The sequence below is a fragment of the Phycodurus eques genome, chromosome 12 (genome assembly GCF_024500275.1).
Source record: "Phycodurus eques isolate BA_2022a chromosome 12, UOR_Pequ_1.1, whole genome shotgun sequence".
Lineage (NCBI taxonomy): Eukaryota > Metazoa > Chordata > Actinopteri > Syngnathiformes > Syngnathidae > Phycodurus > Phycodurus eques.
The window spans coordinates 14,789,701-14,814,000 of NC_084536.1; the positions used below are offsets into that span (position 1 = coordinate 14,789,701).

A 24,300-nucleotide genomic window follows, 5' to 3' on the forward strand; every position below is an offset into this window, starting at 1 on the left:
GAAAGACTCACAGCAGTCAAATCGAAGTAATCGGTAAAAAAACAAAAAAGACAAGATACATCACAATGGTGAATAAAGTGCAACATCTTTAATTTAACGCTGTCATTTTTCCAGACAATACTGGTTATATTCCCAACTTTACGACTTAAGGGCCATTCATCTTCAGGGGTTCCACCCTACAGCAGTCACATTAATGACATTTGTGATTTGTATTCCTAACAACAGATTAGCTGAGTACTTGCACATTACCAATCACTCCACTTTAGAATGTCTTTATAATCTCAACAATCCATGCTTGGCTGGCATGGAAAAGCAGATATGACACAATGGAAGTTCAAAGCTTGGTTAGCAATAATTCAAAATCAAGCAAAAAAAAAAAGAAAAAAAAAGTACATTCATTAATCCGGCATTTGGATTTCTTTACCGTGCTTTCAACACAAAATCCATGACAATAAGATGCAAATATGTGCTTTACATTTGCGACATTTATCCATATCGTCTTTTAACACAGGTTTGGAAACAGTATGTTCCTTCACAAGTGATTACAAGTGCATGTGGAGCCAGATGTGGTGTAAAAGTGATTGGGACTACAAACATGGAAAGGTTCTCTGCAGAATAACATTTTCACCAACACCACCAAAAATTAAAGTTCAACATTGAAGTCCACATACACAAGCACCAGTGTGCACTTTCCCTTCTGCATCAGGTATTAGATTAGATGACCTAATTAGGTATTAGATCATCATATTCAAGTACTCTTAAGTACTTGTTGTTCTTAAGCAGCTTCCTATGATGTTTTCCCTATTCCAGCTAACATTTGTCTGGTTTTCAGGCAACTTTGGTTTTTGAAAGTTAAAAATAAAAACACATAGTGAATAAATACATACATCTCACATTCATGGATGACCTTTGGTCTGTCCACAAACTAACATTCAGCTCTTTTCCGCAACGGAATGCTTTTAACTGTGCAAAATCTTTTTTAACATTCTTATAGCATGTGACTGTCAAGTCTTAAGAAACACAACAAATGAAAAATATGAAGATGTTTGCCTTTTTTTTTTCTTCCTTCTTCACTGACAAGGCCAACTTGTCTTGTAATTCCAACATACTCCTCAGGAGGCAATATTGAGCTAGCATGACCAGAGGGCCGCACACATACATACATTTTTCTTTTTTGTTTTTGATGAGATTAAAGTGGAGAGCTGGAATCAATTTGCAGTGGAACCTCTAAAGTCAAACACCAACAAGGTCATACAATTCAAAATTGGAACAAAATTTGGGGGAAGATTATGTGTGTCTACAACAAGTATAAGGATTCATTTTGCACTTTTAATTTTTTTTTTTTATTTTTCTTTGTCTTTTTTTTACAACAAGTATTCAGAAGAAGGACCACCCTCAACTTATACGCCAGCAATTTCATGAAGTTAAGCGGACTTGCATTCAGAGCAAAGGGGCGGATTTACCATGAGGTAAACACAGGCAATTGCCTGGGGCCCCGAGACTTCCAGGGGTCCCCAAACGTCTCATAAGGTTTTTGCCTCAGTGGTCATCCGGCGCAACTGCAAGATACTGGTTTGCCAACCACCAAATAAACTACACAAGAATAGGAAGAATTGTGAGATACTACAGCGAGCTAGCTAATGCTATGCCCTGGCCAACGCCCATCCGCCGGCTGAGAGGAGCCCCGGAAGCCTGTTACCTCGTGAGCTAGCTAGTGGCTAGCGCCTCTTTTAACACATTCACTGCCATTGACGGCTTTAGAAGTCAAATATCCATGTTAACTGGGAAGGCTGGCAGTGAATGAGTTAATGATTTCTGGTGGGGAAAAAATGCTCCAAAATTTTAAATAAAATAGATTTTGATCCGAGTCGTGAAAAGGATTGTATTAGACTATAAGCGGTTCCACTGTAAATCAACTTTTCCTTTCATCTCCTTCTTAGGAAGTTAGTGCGGTAAAAAGAATAGGGGTGCTGAATCACTGCTGCCCCCTGTTGACTTGAAGTGTGAGATACAGAGCGCCTCCTTTCACAGAGCATTTGGACATTTGACTTAACAGACATTGTCATGCAAATTGTCAAACATGTCCTATGCAAGTGCCATTTAAAAGTAAGTATGGTTGTCTTACAGTAACCTTCACAAATAGCACACTACTTATCTTTTAAAACACTGTGTTCACTACAAGACATGGCACAACAAGGTGACTAGGAGCAATTTTAGGGCACTTCAATATGCGAGGTAGCAAGGTTTATACATTAGTCATGTTTTTATATGATCTGTTTGGTTCGATTGACCACAACATTGGTGCTAAGCTGCCACAGGCACCTCACGATTTTTTGGCACCGACAACAAACTCAATCGACTGATTGTATTTTGAATACCATGTGGGTACCTTCCCAGATGGTAAAATCCCGGTGTGGTCCCAGTCCAGCAGCACCATCGCTGAGCCGGCTTTGTGGTGAGAAATGTCTCTACTCTTTGACCTCCCTGACAGCAGACAGTGAAGCCGTGGTCTTCTTGACCCGCAGGGCGGTGAGACGGGCGGCAGGGTTGGCGTACCAGCACTCTCTCATCAGTTTGCCCATCACACGCAGAGCCTAACTTGTCAACATAGTACACATGGAGACATTGTTTTTTTTTTTTTTTAGTTTCAAAAAGGTGTCCAATAACGTATTTGTTATGCTTGAGTGAAAATAACTGGGGATGTGTATGTTCAGAATTAACCAATCGCATTTAAACCCATGTTAAATGTGCCTCTGATAAACCCCAAATCAAGTTCAGCTGTTTTAGTATGCTTTTCCTGACAAGCCATGGTCCGCAGACCTTCCACAGTCTCAGAAGGATCCGACTGTTCAAAGGTATCAGTCAGGAAAAGGGTACAAAAGAATTTCTTGGGCTTTAAATATACAGTGCACCCCCGCTATTCGTGTTGGAATAGAGATCAGGCCGGACCACGAATAGTGCAGAACAGCTCGCTACAGACACAATTTCAGAAATAGGCAGACAGTATAAGATAGATCCAAAAAATGTATTTATTGGAGTAAAAAAAACACTAAAATCATCATAATTGCCTATATTAGTAGTTTAAACCATAAGCAGTGTACCCAACACATACCGTACTATATTTGCAAATAGCTACTTGTGAATTCACCAATTCACAGATTTATATATTTTTCACCTATCTTCCATTATTCACCAAAGAAAAAGAAAAAAGGGGGAAAAAAACACCTTTTTACTGTTTTTGTGATCATGCCAAAGCCCTGTATAATATAAAAGTAATGCTTTGGCGCCATGTTGTGCCAATGAACTGTATTGTCGTGAGAGGAGGAGCTTCTATTAGACATGACAAAGCCCTGGCTAACAGAATAGTGGTACTTTGTCATCATCTATAGGCAATTATAATCATATAGGGGGTGTCAATTAGTCATGTATTTTCGCTATTTGTGTCGGTTTTACATTTTATTGTTATGTATTTTGAAAAAATGCACCGTAAATATGCGCGCCCATGCGGCAAAGACTGTAACTTTCACTAAACACCAAGGTTTAACTTTATTCCTGTACAAAGCTTGTCTCTCAGTTGAGATGTACTTCCTTCACACCAATTATTAAGTTCCTATTTAGCCAGGGATTTTGCGCCATCTAGTGGCACCTTTAGGCATTAAAGAAAACGCACAAAAATGATCAGACCGATGAGTCGTAGCTCACCTCACAGCTCTGCCACTGGTTTGGAATGTTTGGTCGCAGTTTCTGCTCGCACACCACCTTCCTCATGTCCTCCACAGAGGGATCTGAAGGCACCAGGTCATAATAAGGCAGCTGGAAATCTTCGTGAAGTCCTGTGTGAAAAGACTTTCGGTTCAGCTTGACTTTTTACAACGCAAAGTGTGTGAGGATGGCGGAAGGTACTGTACCTCTCACTGAACATCTTCGAGCCAGTTCCCAGAACACTAGACCCAACGAGTAGATATCCGCCCGCTTGAATGACTCAAAGTTGCTCACGTTGATGGTCTCGTCCAGGATTTCAGGGGACATGTACCTGCAGAAGACAACAGGACTTGGGCCTATTGACTTCTTGGTATCTGCTTCTGGGAGGTAAACATGATGTGAAACTGCATCCATCCACTTTCCATATGATGGAAGGATGAATATTGTTTTACAATAGCAAAGTCATGGTAGTGCGTGTTCACTGAGGTATGTCCAACCTCTTGGTTCCCACTCTGTGGTTGGTCGGGATGTCAATGCTGTTGGTGCCAGAGTCGTGTTTCACGGCCAAGCCCAAATCTGCGATGACCGCGGTGCCGTTTGTCTTCACCAAGACATTTTTAGACTTCAGATCCCTATGAGCGATGGCTGGCTTCCCTGCAAACGGAACAGAACATTAGTAAGGTTACATACAGTTACTGGCCGCAACATTAGGTATACCGTATTTAAAGAGTTTGTATAAAATATTCCTAAATGCTTAGACAGGTATTTATTTATATAATGTGTACAGATGCACCTACCTTGTGTGCCAATGATCTCCATGTGGAGATGAGCCAGGCCGCTGGCGACAGAGAGAGCGATGGCGACCATGCTCTCCACCGACACCGTGTACCTGTTCAGGTAATCGAACAGCGAGCCGTGCTCGTGGTACTCGGACACCAACCACAGTTGAGTCCACGAGCCGTTATCTGCAACACACCGTGTGCAGTCAATAGACAGTGACCAGCTATTATTATCCTCTTTCTCCATGCTGTCAAACAGTGGTTGTCAAAACCTTTTACACGTAGCGCCCCTTTCAAAAATACTTTTTTCACCAAGTACCACCGTCATGACCAACTTTAAAATACAGGAGCATAGTGGACTGAAGTGTTCATTTAAAAAAAAAAAAAAAGGCACGGATTTTAGCTCTACACAGTATATTATTCAACCGTTAGTTCTGACCCAGCAAATAGATTGGACGAGTCATTCAATGAGTGATTATTATATTCTGTAAAGTACGACAACACTGGGACTTTCCATACTGTATCATTCCGCTTCACAGGTGTTCTACACTTTTAAATTGGCCTGTACATCAGTTGTCAGTGGCAATCTTACGTTGCAGTGGTTTGTTAAAAACTTATTTCCTTTTTTTTTTTTTTTTTCCCAACCTGTCCTGTTCAGCTGCACGCATGGCCATTTAGAATTGTGGCTCTGTATGCCTTTTGTGCTGGAACAGTTATGCTATGCAACAGGGGAGTTTGAAATACTCCCTCTGCTTATTTTTTTATTTTTTAAACTATTGTGATGTTTATTGAACATGGAGCTGGACAGAAATGTGTTTTAGGGAACAGACAGAGGGACAGAACAGACAAGGGGAAGAGGGATGCGAGCCACAGCAGAACAATTTTTCGACGGAAAGTATTCAGAGCCCCTTAAAATGTTAACTCTTTTTTCACTCTTACAGCCATTTGTTAAAATCATTTAAGTTCATTTCCCCCCCACATTAATGTACACACCGCACCCCATATTGACAGAAAAAAACAGAATTGTTGAAATCTTTGCAGATTTATTAAAAGAAAACTAAACTGAAATATCACATAGCCATAACATACTATGCATATATATATATGTATATATATACACACACACATATGCAGCTAGCACTATAACTATTTATTTTTGTGGAACCAAATTACTGATTAAAAAAACAACAAATCATCATTTGTTGTCGTTTACTTCTGTTAACTAATAAATGGTGCTTGTCGAACTGTTGCATAAAAGAAATAGCACACTCAAGGTTGTGATGTACTATATATATAATCACAGCTGTGATTATCTTTGACTGAATCACAGCCTTGATGACATAAAGTACAGCATCACTCCCTTTCATGTGATATTGCTCAATTATATATTCTTTTAAGCCACTGCAACATTGTGCAACAGTTAGAACATTAACACTGCGCTTAAATGTAGGGGGGGGGGGGGAATGTTCTTCAACAATGATACCATGAAAATGTATTGCGCCTAGTTTAAATAAGAATTTCACCTCAATAACAGTTTGAAAACACACATTTTTAAAAGTTTAAATGCAACTGTATTGTACTGAAAAGTTAAATACAAATGAATTGTACCAAAGAAATATTTTTTTACTGTACTGGACTACAAAAACGTTAGTCACTGTAACATTATGCACAGTTTAAACTTTCATTTTCAGTGATTCTTCACACACCACTAGAAGGGAGCCGGCATAACACACTTTGAGAATCACTGCTGTGTCAGGCTCGCTACCTTTGTTGTCAGCCGCAATGAAGCCCAGGATATTGTCGTGTCTTAGCATGATGGTCTGATAAATCTCCGTTTCACGGAACCAGGACCTCTCGTCCCTGGTGGAGAAGATCTTCACGGCCACGTCCTCTCCCCGCCACTTTCCTCGCCAAACCTCGCCGAAGCGACCCTTTCCGATGCTCTCCTGGAGAACGATGGTCCGGGCTATGGTTCGCTGGACCAGCAATGGAAGCCCTGCATAAAGATGCGTGCACCATTGCACATTTATTTTTTCATTAGGCGAACCCCAAATTCTAGCCCTTTATAGGGCTCGAATTACTACCTTTTTGGTAGTGGACACCACATACTGTACCTACTTTAAGTAAAGAAGACTCTCCTGATTATCTATCACAACCCAGGCTAAACTAAGTTCATCCCCCACATACGTAGCTAGCCTCTCAGTCGAGACGTACCGCTTCAACGAGTGGTGCCTTGAGATATGAGTTTAATTCGTTCCATGACCACTTTCGTAACGCAAAACACTTGTATCTCAAATCATCTTTCCCCATTGAAATGAATGGAAGTGCCATTAATTCATTCTGGCCTCGCCTCAAAAAACAAGAAACATATTTTAGAAAGGAATATACAGTCATAGAGACCCAAAAGAGGAAGAGTCAGCAGCAGTTAAGAGAAGCCAACCTGATCCCGAGCCGGAGGTGCTCATGTCGTAGATGAGATCTTTGAGACATTTGTCAGGCGACATGAGCATGTGGTCGTCCAGGGCCTCCTCCGGGTCGTGTTTGTGCGCCTGGCTGTAGGCGCAACGCTGACGCTGCACCACAAACGCCCCCAGCATGACGCCAACGCATAGCAGGCACGAGGGCACCACGACCACCACGGCCAACTGCAACCTGCTGCCACTGCTGCTGTCGCCATCTTCCAAAGGCCTCTCTGATGAGGAAAGGCAAGGCAAGTTTGTGTCGCGCCAATCATACACAAGGTGAATGAACCCATAGTGATATACAGAGGCAAAGAAAGATAAGATTAATAATAATAAATATGAATGACAATATACAGTATACAGCGGTGCCATGACATACAAGTTTAATTTGTTCCGTGACCATGCTTGTAATTCAAAACACAAATCAAATCAACCTTTCCACATTGAATTGAATGGAAACGCCATTCATTTCAATCTAGCCTCCCCTAAAAAAAAAAAAGAAAAAAAAAAAAGTGTGATGTGTTTTAACAATTGAAACAGTTTTTGGCATACGGACACAAATGGCCACTCCTCAGTAAGCTGCAGTAATTCTCGTCTTTCTACGAAGGGAATAAAGAATATACGCTTGGGAGTATGGTTATATTGTCTGTCTATATCTGTCTATAGTTGCTGCTCCATTGTTGGTGTTCAAATATCCCTCAAATTAATTAATAAATATCCTTGCAGCATCATAACCTAGCGGACTTCAAGGCAAAGTTATGGGGTTGTTTTAAATGTGTAATCCTCTTTGTTTGATGGCAATAAACAACTTGAAGCTTCTTTTCTTCAAGGATTGTTCACTATCTGCCAAACTGCTGGTGATTGTGAAGTGAGTTGCGTTTACTGCCACCGTGCAGGTTGAGATACAACTCGTATCTCAAGTTTTTACTCCCAAATCAAAGGAAAAAAATCCCCAGAATTATTGTGCAAAACTCGTAAGCCGGGTCATTCGTATCTCAAGGCACCACTGTATAATATCTCAAAGATAAAGAAAGAATGATACATCATTATTTTAATTAGTAAGATGGATTAATCAAAATAGAAAACCACTCGAAAATCAAGATAAAATGCCAACATAAGAGCAAAGCAGCAAATGAAAAGATAAAACTAAGCATTACAATTGAGAAGCAAAAAAAATAACGACCTAAAAAGCAGCAGTGAACCGAGTTTTCAGGCCAAATTTAAATGGTAAAAACTGATTTACAAAGACTTTATGTTGTCATGATTTATGAACACTTTATTAGCATGTTTCTATTTTTTATTGAATTGTCAAAATCATCCATTATAAAGGATGAAATCAGGGTTTTGTCCTTGAAACTGTCTCGAATTCATTGCAGCTGACTGTGATAAGTGCACCCTCTGCTGGTATTTGAAGACAATTATCTAAAGTGACACAGCGAGTGGTCACACAGCCACACAGTCAAGAGGTTCTCCAAGAACTTCCTTCTACATTCCAAAAACTTACATGTCAGGTTAATTGAAGACTTTAAAATGTCTATAGATGTGAATGTGAATGGTTGTTTATTTTATATGTGCCCTATGATTGGCTGGCGACCAGTCCAGGTTGTACCCCGCTTCTCGGCCAAAGCCAGCCGAGATAGGCCCCAGCTCACCCGTCACCAGAATGAGCACAGACACTAAGACAAACTTGAACTGGACGCAAAAACAGAGAGATTGAAGATTCCGCAAACTTTGTATGCCGTAACAAACATCTATGGCGCTGCCCAATAATAAGCAAAAACCGATGCTTTTAGTCTCATAAACTTTCCTCCACACAGTAAAAAAACAACAAGATGCATCATATCTTGACATGCGCGCAGGTGTTAAGTGTTTGTGGCCTTTTCTGTGCCTGACCTTTATTTGGCTCTGTGGGTGGACACATGAGCCCTGGACACAAACAAGAGCTACACAGAGTACTCAGCAGCCACAACTATCGCTACGGCACAACAGTGTACTACACAGAGGGACACCAACAGCTGAACGCTTTAGATCCAGTCTGCCATGTAATTCTAAAAACTAACACACATTTATAGAAACTGTTAAAAAAAAAAAAAAGCTACGTAATAATAAATTGTTCATATTTCGGGGACTGTGTTCAGAATCACACACTCCAGTGAAATGTGTAGTGACGATAGGTCATACATGCCTGTGCCTTTAAGGGGCGGGGCCTGGTAGAGGGGCATGTGAAGTCAGTGAGTCTGCATGTGAGTGTTTGGGTGAGAGCTGTGGACAACAGCAGCTTCCACGTGAGTATGCTTGAGTGTGTTTTACTGTAAATGGCGAAAAGTGTATCGGTGACTGTGGCCCTCCTTTCCCGCATGCAAGGGCATAACAGTAAGTAAGTACAGTGGTGCCTTGAGATACGAGTTTAATTAGCTCTGTGGCCACACACGTAACTCAAAACACTCACCTCACAAATCATCTTTCCCCATCGAAACTGATTTCTATTTATGCGTACCAGCTTTGCAAAAGAAACAACAAAAACATTTGTAATGTTTCTTTTATTTCAAAAAAACGCACTTGATAATCTTGTACTTTTTAAAAACTTAACAAGTAAATATTAAACAGGTTTTGCCACATTTTTTGTTTCAATACAAAAGAAACTGCAGCTCCTTCTGATGTGCGTACCTCGGCCAGCTGGGGGCAGTATAATCCATCCATCCATCCATCCATTTTCTGTATTGCCTATCCTCACTAGGGTCAGACCTATCGATAGTACATGGAGCCGGTCAAAACTCCCAAGTCGAAGCAATGTTAGTAATATTATATTGACAAGCGATAGAGAATATATGTATATATATATATATATGTGAGTATTGTTATATTATCTGTCTATGTGTTGCTCCTCCAATTATGTTCAAATATGCGTTGCTTAAAGTGTTATAACACCACCGTCTACAGTGTTTGTTACCATTAAGCTTAACAGACTTTTGTAAGGCAAAGATGTATGTTTTTTTTTTTTTTTTTTTTAAATACACAGACTAATTCCCTTTGTTTTATATTTAGTTGGACAGTAAACATCACCTGGGAGCGGCATTAAGCAGCTTGAAGCCTCTTTTTGAAGAGTGGTTCACTCTTTGCCAAAATGCTGTTGCGAACTGAGTTAAGTTCACTGCCACCAGAGCGCTCATAGCTAAAAAAAAAAAAAAAAAATTCAATAATAATAATTCTCCCAAATCAAAGCAAAACATTGGCCGAATGACGGCTCGCTTCTGGAAAAATGTCACTCGTATTTCAAGGCCACACTCGAAACTGTAAAAAAAAAAAAAAAAAAAAAGAAAAGCATGTCAAAGATTTGCTTTAAAAACACGATATAGCGGGGGAACACTGTTCAGTTCATTTATTGGATTTGCACATGTACCAACCTAATATTATGGCTGGTGACGCTTGACTGAATTGCAGTGCTCATGAAGTGTTTGCCAGCACATGCGCACGTGTTGGCCAAAACATGTAGATGGCTCAATGTGAAGTTGAACTCCATCACAGTTTCCTAAGACATGTTTGGCCTTTTCCCTAAATACAAGCCCTGCTGTGCGCCCTCCAATATGCTCACTTGCTGGAAAACTAACTTTGTCATTTTGTCTTCTTATCACAGTGTTCATGGCAAATAACACAAACGCATCGTTTATACCCGGTGGTCGGAAGCAACAATGTACAAATACGAGAGGCAGCCAAAAAGTAACGAGCCCAATTTAATTTAACCTACTAATAATTAGCATTTTTTTTCCTGAAATGTCCACAGTTTGTAGTTTAAATACTTGTTTGAAGGTTTATTTAAAAAAAAAAAAAAAAAAGTTCTGTTTAAGCCTGTCCTCTTTCTGTCAGCCATTTTGGAAATGATGTCATTGTTGGATGCCTGAAGCAGAAGCAAATAACTGTGATTGAAATTCTTGCACTGGCAGGGAAACCACGACTAAACATTTTGAAAAGGTTGCAAAATGTGTATGGGGAAGCTGTAATAAGATGCAGCACACTCAAAAAGTGGGTGTCCAGGATCAAAGGCAAAAGAACAAGAGTCTGTTTTGAGTGACCTCCGTGACAAGCGAAGGAGCTTGTGAAGGCTGGACAACCATAACCATGGCCATGGCCATGGCCATACTCACTTGATCATCAGATTATCGGCTTTTTGGGCCTTTAAAAGAAGGCGTTAGGGGTCACTTCTCTGATGATGAGCAAGTTAAGGTGTACAAAATAAACTGGTTAAAAAGCGCACCCTTCTGAATTTTACTAAATTGGCATTACATGCCCTTGTTCATCGATGGACACTCTGTGTTGAGAAAAAGCGAGATAATATTGAAAAATAGCGATGGAATCCCTCCATTTTGGGCATGTGAACATTTCTGCTGAAAGACAGACATTACTGTCCTGAAAAATAATCCCAATTTTGCTGTGAAGAATCCTTCTGACCTCTGAACAGTTTCCATCGGACTGCTGTCGTCTAACTGCAGGTGTAATTAATCCCTCTCAGCCTTATGGCCGCCATCTAGCATTTATTTGGACTGCACAGTATTTAGAAAGAGAGGAGGAGGAGGAGGGGCGGGTGTTTAAACACGGTCTCGTGGCCTGTGCCATCGCTGTTATGTCACAGGATCTAAGCAGGATCAGCATCAACCTCGTCTCGCCGGGGCCACAATGAGTGGGAAATCCCACAGCAATTGACTCCCAAGGCAAGGACGGGAACAAATGACGACGGCTAGAACAAAATTAATCTCTCTCGATGTCTTTACCGCACCAGCCACGACATTTGTAAATATGATTTGACAGTCACAGATGCAATTCATGTCTTGTACACTGAATCATTCATACTACCCGGTGGCAAATATGCCTCGGTGGCAGGAAGGACAGCATTTTAACCCCCACCAAATTCAGTCACCGGCAGTGATTCAGTTGGAAAATGTGTGTGATCTAGCTAAGCAAAATTCTACTGCAGTTAAGAGTTAGTTGGAATGGTTTTCAATTTACATTGTGTTTTGTGATATTTATGTTGTTGGAAAATAATTCTGCTGAGCAACAAGTAATCAGGCTAACATGTTACAAGAACAGGAAACCTCCCAATTTCGTTGATCTATGTTGCGCAGACTGTTAGCCAGTGCATCTGCATATCAGTACAATGGTGCCTTAAGATACGAGATCAATCTCTTTCATGACCACACGTAACTCAAAACACTCGCATCTCCAATCATCGTCCACCTTTGAAATGAATGGAAATTTCATTTATGCGTATACGTGAATGCTATTCAACATCCATCCAGCCATCCATTTTCCGAGCCGCTTATCCTCACAAGGGTCGCGGGCGTGCTGGAGCCTATCCCAGCTATCATCGGGCAGGAGGCGGGGTACACCCTGAACTGGACGCCAGCCAATCGCAGGGCACATACAAACAAACAACCATTCACATTCACACCTTGGGGCAGTTTAGAGACTTCAATGAACCTCGCATGCATGTTTTTGGGATGTGGGAGGAAACCGGAGTGCCCGGAGAAAACCCACGCAGGCACGGGGAGAACACGCAAACTCCACACAGGCGGGCCCGGGGATTGAACCCCGGTCCTCAGAAGTGTGAGGCAGACGCTCTAACCAGTCGTTCACCGTGCCGCCTGCTATTCAACATCTTTCATGAAATATTGATAGATTTGATGGATGTTTGTCCAACATGCCATCTTGTGATGTTTATGTTGTTGTCAAATAATACTTTGTGGCAACTCGTGGCCGGACTAACATTTTACATGAACAAAGACGACGAGAGGGTGGGTTACATGAACGACTTACAGTACAGTAATGGCTGGTGTGAGCGTACCGGGCTGTAAGTGCAGCGTTTCGTTGTTGCAGAAGTCGGTGAAGCAACAGTTCCTCTTGGCGACGTTGGGGGAGCTGTAGCAGTACAGCGGACCTCTCATCTCGGACGGCGACAGGCAGGACTTGAGCGTCTCCTCTCGGCCGTCGATCAGCATCACCGAGTTCCAGCAGGCGCCGTCGACGGACGTCTCGCAGACGTGATTGTCGCACAGCTGGCACACGCATTTGAGACCTGAAACAACAACAGCACACATAACATAAAATACAATGGTAAAAGTAGTACTCATTCAACACGTGTACTTAAGTAAAAGTACAAAAGTACAGCCGTGCTTTGACATACAAGTTTAATTTGTTGCTTGACCACGCTCGTAACTCAAATCACACATATCTCAAATCATCTTTCCCCATTGAGTCCATGGAAATGTCATTAATCTGTTACAGCCTGCCCAAAGAAACAACCAAAAATGTTTGGAATGTGTTCTTAGTGAGAAACAAAATCCTTTTGAAATCGAAAGTGAGGATAACACGTCTTAGATTGTTATGTTTTTTCCCGCATAGAAAAAGTGAGTATGTTGCTTTTATGAAATCAATGAACTGTGATAGAGAACACAAACTTTGATTTCCGCATGTAACAAAAACATTTGGAACTCTGAAAAAAAAAAAAACTCAGTTGAAGATTACTGAAAAAGAATCTTCATTGGAGTCCTCCTCGTGTTTATGATATTAAACCCAAATCCACCTACAGGAAACCAAAAATGCTGTCTGCTTATGTGTTCCGTCATCAATTTGTCGCGTGCAGAGCGTGCAGTTAGCTGTCACCTTGACTTAAAAAGGGCTATTTCACTGAACAATGTAAAATATATATTTGCAAAATAATAGCTAATTCAAATATTAAAAATTATCAAAAATAAATCAGCAATTGTGATGCATATTTTGAGCGACAAAGAAAAACAAAACAAAACCCCAAAAAAACTTTAATGTCACAAGAAGACCATAATCTTCCAATTTAGAATTAGATTTGAAACACCAAAGAGCTCATTTAAATGAAATACTCATGACTGTATTTATTTTGCAAAGTCACAGAGAGCCACAACAGAATGATGAAAGTATCACATGTGGCTCTGAATGCTGACCTCAGGACAGTATAAGACAGGCAGACACATATGTTGTACTGGAGACTCTGGACTTACTTCAGGTGTACCTGACAGAGTGTTTGTTACTTTGGAAGCAGACCCGTTATGTAATGGCGGCCATGTTAAGCGGCTGTGGCTGGTGTGGAGGAACAGGAGTAATGCCTCTTAGTTTAACACCCACATAATCTCGTGTTCCACCTGGAGCTGCTGTCATGCTTTGTTTGACAAGCACGTCCCTGATCCACGCGAACGCGCCATTTGATCATGTCATTTCATTCGACTGTGCATTCTTTCATTCCTTCATACATATTCCGAGTCTTCAAATTACCTAACATATAGAGCAGGTCCATTAAAATTAGGAATTTAAGATACACTTCAGAATTCGAGCGAGACTTGGGGCTTTACGTGTTTTCGTAGACGGTGTACGCCGGCGGATTCCGATTTTCGTGGAAGCGGAAGTCTCTATGCGCATGTTTGCCAATTTGGCATCCCGGCGCAGCAAATGTGTGTCCTCTGACATGCACCCGACGTAGTGGCGATTTGGTGACAGAACGTCCATCTACACTTACGCCTGCTCATGCCGCAACTCAGTCCGACGCAGTAGGTCATAGGTGTCAAACTCAAGCCCCGGGGGCCAGATTCGGGCCGTCACATCATTTTACGTGGCCCGCGAAAGCAAATCATGCTCGTCAACTCATAATAATAAACAATAATGTTGAGATATTGCATTTTTCTGTTACCAAACCCTTCTTCTACAGTAACTTAAACAATACTTGAACAAACTATTATCCTTGTCTTCTGATTTCAAAACTAGTTATCCCTCAATATGATTTGGTGATGAAACATTTGACTGTTCTGACGGCCCTCTGAGTGAAATCATAGCTACAATGCGGCCCGAGACAAAAATGAGTTTGACACCCCTGCAGTAGGTAGACCAATAGGCGGGTCTAGCCTAGTTTTGAGGGGGCTCAAGCACCCCCCTAAATTAAATCCCAGCACCTCTGGCATTTGAGAGATGATTGATTGGTCAAAACATTGTTTGTTCCACCCAATCACGCCAACCTGTCCCCGACTAAGCTCTGAGCGCACTATCTGGACTGAGCTATATGTTGCTTAACAGTGATATACAGTCGTGGTCTAAGTACCTGGCTCAAACCAGGATATGTGGAACATTTCTTAACTTCTACCACTCAGTAACAGCACACTATTATTATCACCATTCCTCATTTTTTCTCTATTTATTCATAGCTCATTGTTGATGTTGTTAGGTAGGATTTCATTGATGTTTCTTTATAGTGAGGTTTTAATTGGAACGACAGAAGGTAGCTGTTGTGTTAATATTAAAGCCAAGGTGCTACTGACAAGCTAATTGACTGGATGCCAATTAATATTATAACTCCTATCAGAACACAGACGAGCAAAGAGAGGCTTATATATACAGTATAAGTACTCAAAGCATTCACTAAAGTCGATTTCTGATATGTTTTACAAGTTGCACATTGCATTTCATATAAAAATCCCACGGGCGATCAGGTTTGGGGTTAGATTGACGCATGAGTTCTGCAGACATATTTAAGCCACCGGCAGTTATCACCAGCTCATTCTATATTTAATAAGGGTAGCCGCACATGGTGTCTGTTGCCACACTGGCCAAGTGCCCGCAGTGACAATGCTCCAGTCACAAACAGATCGCAGCGATTATGCATCGTCCTCTTACGCACAGAGACTATGAGTGCGCCGCATTTAAAGGTAATGAGAGGAGCCGCTTTAATTGGATATGATCGAAATTGGCTGTGATCACTCACACAGCAGCGCAGACCTCCCTTTTTGAAAAACGCGTGTCTGGGTAATGACCAACACCCGGTCTAACATGCCTCTGTGCAGATTTACACTACCTGCCGCGCCGGATTTACACCGGTCACTTGTTGTGTGACAGTTAAAATATGAACTCACAATTCATTGATCGAGAGGTTTTGTCCACATGGGACAGCATATGCAGAAGCTTGAAGGTGGTGTGTGCGCGTTAGCCAGCTGGGGCAGTACAAAGGCCAATTCATACTTAGTTTACAGATATTTTCCTGCCTGGATGCAACAGCCAATCATACTACAGCTGGACGTGTCCTGCCTAAAACTCAAGTGGGACTGACAGTCATTTATCGAAGAGGATAAAGAATACAGTATGTTAATGTGAGTACTGTTATATTGTCTGTCTCCATGTTACTTGGTTGTGTACGTGTTGTGTTTGTTCAAATATCCGTTGCTTTAAGGGGTATAACACAGCCACATAGATGCTAATCATTGCTTATGTTAGCATTAGCCTAAAGCAAGTGGACTAAAGGCTAAGCTACGCGGTGGTTTTAAATACAAAATGTGTCACTCTTTGTTTTATGTTTAGTTTGAGTGGCAGCTTGAAGCTTCTTTTTTTTAAGAATACTAATTCTATCTGACACTGCCACCAGACAGTGCTCACATGTCAAGTTTGTGCTCGCAAGTCAAACTCATATCTCAAATCTAAAAAAACCTCACAGGTTGGGTCACTTGTTTATCAAGGCACAGCTGTATACATAAACTTGACCTGACTTGATTTGGTAAAAAAAAAAAAAAAGACATTCCCGTAGCCGCACCTTTATCCAAAGTCTTCCTTGGATCATGCATGATGACTCTACCAAGTTTTGTGGGAATTGGCCTGTTATTTTTGTGGGTAATCCTGCTAAATGCATCCATCCATACATGCGTGTGTCTTTGTGTAGGAAATGTGCACGTCGAATCCAAAGAATTCAACACAAAAACAGCAGAGACGTCACGCATAGCAACAATGTGACCTAGCCTCTTCTTCAAATTCTGAGGTTTGAGCTCGTCAGTAAGGAGGACCTTGAGCTAGGTTTATATATATATACATATATATATATATTATTTTATTTTTTATTTCTTTTTGCTCAAAGGATCTCAAGTATTTATCAAAATTCTTTCATCATTGGTCAGCCGGCAGTTGCCAGGCAACAACTCGAGTCGAGCGCAAGTAAACAATTTGAGAAAATGAAAGGGAGGATATGACTGAGATTATTATAGTAGTCAATTAAATAAACTAGTCTAATATGTAATAGGAAAGTCTTTTGGTTTGTTTGTTACTTGTTTTGGTGGCTCTAAGTCATCTGACACAGTACATTTGTGATAAGTAAATAAAAACTCACTTTCCTCTGCCATGTTAGTATGCAACAATATCACATTTCCTGACATATAAATGCTAATAATCATGCATCTAGAGATTTTCTATGGCGTTTATCATCATTAGGGTTATTCATGACTTTGGGGCGAAAAACGAGTTACACTCTGGACTGGTCGCCTGTCAATCACAGGGCACATGTAAACAAATAACCGTTCATATGTGAATCAAATTACATTGTAAAGTTTTTTCCCACCCCAATGTTGTACTTTTACTAAAATTAAAGCTTTCGTGATCATTGTTACATCAGCATTTATTTGATATCCTTGATATCCAGTTAAACGTAGCAGTAGTTTGCACTTTGTCCTACACTACACGACTTTTGTCGAACTAGTAAACAACTGTCTTACTAGTAATGTTTTTCCAGGACTAGTGCCACTTTTGGCCCATGAGTACACGATTAAACCTCACTAGTAAACTACTGTGATGGACTAGTAACACTGCTAGGCCCAACTAGTAACAATGTGTCACTCACTAGTTCCCTCCTGGACCCTACTAGTAGCACCAAAATGCCCACCGGTAGTTTTGCCTCATGAGTAACATATACAGTAGTTGTCCTATTAGTATGTCAAAGTTGTCCTACAAGTGTGCAGAAATGTCATAAAATAGTGGAACGCAGAAGTGGGGGGGCGGGGAGCTACCAGTAAGAAAAAGTCATTTTATTAGTGTTCAATTAGTGTGCTGATATCATGGGAAGTCGTTTCAAATAAGTTAATGTTGTAGTTTTTGTACAAAAAGTATAGAAGTCACGGTCACATTCAGCCCTATGGACAATGTAGAACCAAACATGCATGATTTTGGAATGTGGGATTCGCAAGCAGGGATTGGAACGCAGATCCTCTTCACTGCGAGGCAGATGTGCCAACCACTCAACCCCGTGTTGCCGGCCACCGGGGACCTTTTCCGAGAATTGTTCGTCCCTCACTAAAGCATGTAATTTGTAAACCCTGAAGTGATGACTGGGTTTTATGAACGCTTCCTCCCTGCCAGATTACAATGAGAGGAACACTCTCAACCCATTTTGGGCTTCATTAGGATGATGATGGACGGCGTCATTGTGTTTGCAGTTACAAAATGAAATGCAGGTGGACTTATCGATAAATGCGTCTCCACGCACATTCAATCAGATTTTTTATTATTATTATTATTAAATATTACCATAAAAAAATAATTTTCCAAGAAGAAATATGCTGCTCCAAATAATATAGGGAACACTTAAACAACATAATGCAACTCCCAGTCAATCACACTTCTTTGAGATCAGCCCGTCCAGTTTGAAAGCAATGCTAATTGTGAATTCATTTCACCGGCTGTTGTGCAATCGGAACCGACAACAGGTGGTAATGAGAGGCAATGAGCAAGACAACTCTCGAAAGGGATGGTTCTGCAGGTGGTGACCACAGACCATTTCCTTGTTCTCATCCTTTCTGCTTGATTTGTTTGGTCACTTTTGCATTTTGCCTACTCTTTCATCACTAGAGGTACTATGAGGCGGTGTCTACACCCCACAGAAGTTGCTCAGGTAGCGCAGCTCATCAAGGATGGCACGTCATGCGGCGAGAAGGTTTGCCGCGTCTCCCGGCGCAGTGTCGAGAGCACGCCAGGACACGCGGAGTGGGCCGAAAGAGGACAACGACCCAGCCTGCACGATGAATGCATCTATGTTATGGACTGCCCGATCCCCAGAACTGAATCCAATCGAGCACATCTGGGACTTCACGTCTCGTTCCGTCCGTCAACGCCGCGTCGCACCGCAGACTCTTTCGGAGTTGACTATGCTCCGATCCGGGTCGGGGAGGAGATCCCTCAGGAGAACATCCGTCGTCTCATCAGGAGCGTGCCCCGGCGTTGTGGGCCGTGCATACAGGCCACGCATACCACTGAGGCTCATTTTGATTTCCACAGAAGTTGGATCAGCCTGTGATCTGATTTCCCACTTGGATTTTGAGTGTAATTCTGAATTTGATGCCCATGAATCATATTTTGTTCTCAACGGATTCCACTATGTAATGTATAAAGATGTTCAACTGCAACATCTCATTTATTGACATCTAGGATGTGTTAAGTGCTCCCTTTATTTTTTTGAGCAAGTGGTATTACCAGAAAAAAAAGGGGAAAAAAATGGAGACAAAAAATATTACCAGCAAAGATATTTGTAATTTTATGAGCAAAAACAAAACAAAACAAAAAAATCATACTATTATCAGGGAAAATTTTCTGAGAAGAAAGAGAAATATTACACCAAAAAGCAGTACTTTTTCTGGAAAGAAAAATGTTGAAATTTACAAGGAAAGAAATCTAACTATTGCCACAAAAATAATGCAATTTCGCAAGAAAGAAATATTACCAGAAAAATAACAGCAAAAAAAGGATTAAATACTACTTGAAAGTAAGCTGTACTGTAATTTCACAGTTAAAAAAAAAGTTTCCAAGTCGTTGGATTTTGTACAAGAATATAGACCCAATATTATAAGAATAAATGTATACCTATATTAAGATGAGGACTTTTGGACATTTTCATGGTAATTATACTATAATTATTATTGCAATACAGTTCATAGGTCACATAATAATTATTATTAAAACGTTTAATTATACAACCTCACTTTCTATAGCAACTACATCCCTATGAATATTATTCCCCCCCCCCCCATATAAACACATGACTGTCCTTGCCACTAATTTGTGATGACAGGTGATGTCCTGCATGTAGATTCTTGGAGCTGTCGACAGCCACTTTGGAACAGAAATAATTATCCCTATGCGGTACATTATTGCACTTATTACACATTAATGCACAGTGCTGCATTTCTGCACCCCCACTGTTGCCCTATGTGTGACAGTAAGTCCCTCCGTAGACTGCAAAAAGGCAATGACCTCACGTCCACGCAGAGGTGGACTTAGCATCGGGCAAACAGAGGCCATTGCAGAGTTAATAAAGTTTTCCTCCATTTGAAGCAAGGCTTATTGTTTTAGTCTCAATTCAGGTGCTTAAAAACACACCAAAGTATTTCATCTATCGGGATCGTTTCCAGTGCTCCCTCTCCCTTCTCATGCAATGGACTATTCCATCTTCTTACTGCGCATGTGTTGACCTGATTCGGGACGAGGGTTGCAAAATGCACGTTGAGTACTTTTACTCCTAATTTGAATTTACTGTCATTTGAACCGGAAAAAGACCGTTAGTCGATTGTCGAATGTACCCCTCAAAGCAAGAACAAAAAATTGCGGCCATGACCAACGACAAACTGATCTTAGCTCCGCCCCCAGATACAGAGATCTTTGAACGACGACGACGTCATACTACCTTAACATCGATAACCTCTCACTTGTATTAGCAAAATCCTTAAGATGCCGATAATTAATACAATGATTCATTAATTAGATTTATATTAAATTAGATATATGAATGAAAATAGCGAGCGGAATTTAGCTCAATGTAACGGGGTAAATATAACGCCTTACTACCCACCTCTGCACTTACTGTAACATATTGCTGCTCTGTGTGGCCGCAACTATTGCAGATGCCGGAAAGCGCCACTGCGTTCTTGCCATGAAGTAGCACTACTGTCAGTGTCAGTCTAGGAGAACGCAGTCGTGATGGGGTGATGGATTTCGTGAAAAGATGTGAGCATGAAAGCGGTCAAAACGGTTGAATAGTATATGTTCATTCATGTTCTTATCAATTAAAGTCAAAGCATAGAAATTATTTTAAGTTGCTCAGGAAATAGGAGTTTTTCTCAAAAACCACTTTTTTTTTAGTTGATGATACACAATATTCCAAATCTGATGTGTAGGGCCCCAAGATGACTAAATACTCCTCTGAGTACAGTGCAGTACAGTACAGTATATTACAGTCACTGGACACAACATTAGGTACCCCTACCCAATCCAAGGACATCTAGATGTTCGATTGATCAATGTTACTTTTATGAAACAATAAATGTCTCAAGACATTAACACAAAGCAGTCATGCTTGTACATGAGTCACACACAATAATAATAATAAAAAAAAAAAGACATGGTTTTCCTCGTGTGTGTGTGTGTGTGCTTGGTACCTGCGCTCAGCTGGGCCACACACAGCAAAATCCAAAGTGCGTTAAGGCTCTGCTTGCCGGGTCGAGTCATGGCAAGGACCGCATGGGTTCCCTCCGGCTGGACGCTGCTTCTCTGCTCGCTCCACGCGGCCGGCACGCACACACACACACACACACACACACACACACACACACACACTCACTCCCACATGCATACACACACAGGGGAGGAAAGTGTGCAACGCAATGAGTGAGAGCTTTGCAGCCCCTCCCCTGCAGGGAGAGAACGTAAGAGGATTACACAGCCTCAGACCACTGATGGAGACATGTGAAGCACAGCCACACACTACAATGTGTGTGGCCACTTGATTGATCGATTCCTTTATTCGAACACATAAGCAGAAAATAAGAAAAAAATACATATATATATATATATATATATATGTATTTTTTTCTTTTATATATATATATATATATATATATATATATATATTGGCTGGCGACCAAAAATACAACCCCCCTGTATAACCAACACTTTATATACAGTGATCCTCCACTTTATCTCAGTTCATGCTTCACGGTCACGCTGTCTTGCAGATTTGTTTTTTAATAAGTGTTATTACAGTTGTTACTCTATTGTTTTAATTATAATGTACAATATTTTGGGTTATCCATTGCTCTTGCTCTCTCTCTCTCAAGAGATTATTTGTGTTTAAATGTTTTTAATTAAATGTTATTGTTTTAAAGGTTTGTTTAAAGACCTTAAAAATGTTCACTGCCATACTGTAAGTACTAGAAAAGGTATTTCTATTATCGTTATTAGTATCCATCCTTACACCTTTACATAATGTACGTCCATGCATCAATCAGTCCATCCACCTAGACAACCATCCATCCCGATATACATATTGTACATACATCTATATAGAAATGCTCAATTGGTCGTGTTGGTAAAATGTTAAATACATAGTACTCACGAAAAACAAATCAATAAATTTCAGTACTACAAACACATTTAGAACCTGTTCTATGCACTTATTGATAAATGAGTCCCCAGGAGTATTGGTAATTGGTTGATGGGCACCAGCCAATCTGTGGGAGCCACAATTTTCATCTGTGATCGATCCCTGAAGGACTTTATTATATTTTGTATCCCTTTGACCCCAAGATTAATTATATTTAATTAGCATTGAAGCGTTAAAGAAACAAAAGACAATTCAATTTTTTGGGGAATTCAGTAAAAATAGTTTATTTTTTCCTGGTTTCCAGGCTCAAGGTAAGAATTTTTATTTAGGGTGTTCCAAGTTAATATAAATTAAGCAATTAGGTTAATTTGACAAAAAAAAAACATTGGAAAATTTCTTTCAGAGGTCTTCAGTGTCATTTCATCGCAAAACCAGACAACGGCAAGAATTATTATTTTTTTTTTCAAAAACATACAAGTCAACATTTTTCACATAACTATCCCACTACACTGAGAGTAGTCGAACAACCGTAACATAAACTAACTCGTCAAAGAAAGAGAAGTCACATTGATAGCCTGGAGTCAGTTATCTGCTTGGGTTTTTCATTTTTGTTGTTGTTGGTTAGATACAATATATGAGCATGACTATTCAGGGATCTACAGTACACTAACTTTTGCACTCGTAGCATTGGCGCGCACCATTTTTCGAGGAGGTGCAGCATGACCACGGTAGGCCATCGTTTCGATTGACAGTGACTCGAGACATGAAATAAATGTTACTGTGAACAACACCTTTGTCCGCAACAAGCTGTAGCAGACAAAACGGGTCAATTAAATTTAAAAACCAAAACAAAAAAAACAAAGGCTTTACTTTTAGTTGATCATTTGTTCGACTCAGAGGGGCCAGTTTTTATAGTGAGGGCTCTTAACCCTCTTCCTCTGAGAAAACCACTTAATTTTGAGTATTACTAAAACCATATGATTGAAATACATTTAAAATGATTGGATAAGTGTACCACCACCAAAAAAAAAAAAAACTGCATCTCAAGATTCAAAATAAACTTGCTGGTTGCAATCCTCTACTTTCTCTCAGGTGGACCGGTTGGGTTATGACAGAGAGCTTATTTAACATAATTATTTTAAATCTGAAGCATTGACATACATGTGGGCCTATTATTAGGAGGCTTTTATTTTGAAGCTGGCTTTCGCCGCTCGTTGGGGCTTATTACCGTAATGCCTAGTATGAACAAAATTAGGGGCGGCTGGCTTGACCGCAGTCCTCACACACACACACACACTCACACTCACGTATTTTGAGACAATCATACGTAAAGTCACTCGGCGAAACAACTTTTTGGTCTTATCCATCCATCCATTCATTCATTTTCTGAGCCGCTCCTCCTCACTCGGGTCGCGGGCGTGCTGGAGCCTATCGCAGCTATCATCGGGCAGGAGGCGGTGTACACCCTGAACTGGTTGCCAGCCAATCGCAGGGTACATACAAACAAACAACCATTCACAATCACACCTATGGACAATTTAGAGTGTTCAATTAACGTGCATGTTTTTGGGATGTGGGAGGAAACCGGAGTGCCCGGAGAAAACCCACGCAGGCACGGGGAGAACATGCAAACTCCACACAGGCGAGGCCGGGATTTGAACTCCAGTCCTCAGAACTGTGAGGCAGATGTGGTAACCAGTCATCCACCATGCTGCCCTCCTAACTGGAGTACGTAAGAGGGAGCACGTAACTCTGATCCTGGCCTCCAGCCACTGGCTGGCTGTGACTTATAAGAATAAATTTTAAGATTCTTTTGTATGTTTTTAAATTTCTAAATGGTCTTGCCCCACCATACCTCGGTGAGCTACTCCATCCCTTACAGTTGATCAGCTGCTTCTTGAAGTACTGAGGGTGGAAGCTCAGAGGGGATAGGGCCTTTCTCGTCGCTGGTCCCCACGTTATGGAATGACCTCCCTCTGGACATCAGAGAAGTCCCCCCCTCTCACTGCCCATTTTTAAAACCAGTCTTAAAACCCATTTTATTTTCTGGCTTTTAACCTGGCTTAACACTCACATTGTTTTTGTTTTGTTTATCTTAATTGTTTTTTTTTATTTCTTAAAGTTTAATTCTTATATGTATACAGCACTTTGTTTTCAGCTATGG

The 24,300-nt window shown here is 40.8% G+C and overlaps 1 protein-coding gene across 2 annotated transcripts; it reads right to left on the minus strand.

Moving 5' to 3' along the window:
- Positions 1-79: 79 nt before the first annotated feature.
- LOC133410473 (activin receptor type-1C) lies at positions 80-21,382 on the minus strand. Of its 2 annotated transcripts, none has more exons than XM_061691699.1 (9): positions 21,193-21,382; positions 12,780-13,010; positions 6,922-7,173; positions 6,247-6,477; positions 4,500-4,667; positions 4,200-4,356; positions 3,909-4,033; positions 3,703-3,833; positions 80-2,598 (listed from the first exon to the last, which is right to left on the minus strand). In XM_061691699.1, exons 1-9 carry the CDS (start codon positions 21,260-21,262, stop codon positions 2,305-2,307), a joined length of 1,659 nt encoding a protein of 552 aa, XP_061547683.1. In that variant the 5' UTR covers positions 21,263-21,382; the 3' UTR covers positions 80-2,304. The 2 variants fall into 2 exon arrangements, with proteins under 2 accessions (XP_061547683.1, XP_061547684.1); XM_061691700.1 differs by having other exon boundaries at positions 2,383-2,594.
- Positions 21,383-24,300: the final 2,918 nt, after the last annotated feature.

Excerpts from the sequence above, each read along its gene's own strand:
- LOC133410473 (XM_061691699.1), bottom strand. The coding sequence starts at position 21,262 with ATGACTCGACCCGGCAAGCAGAGCCTTAACGCACTTTGGATTTTGCTG. Across the intron at positions 6,478-6,921 it reads CACCTCCGGCTCGGGATCAG|GGCTTCCATTGCTGGTCCAG; the intron begins GTTGGCTTCTCT and ends ATCTTTATGCAG. Across the intron at positions 4,034-4,199 it reads CACAGAGTGGGAACCAAGAG|GTACATGTCCCCTGAAATCC; the intron begins GTTGGACATACC and ends TGTCTTCTGCAG.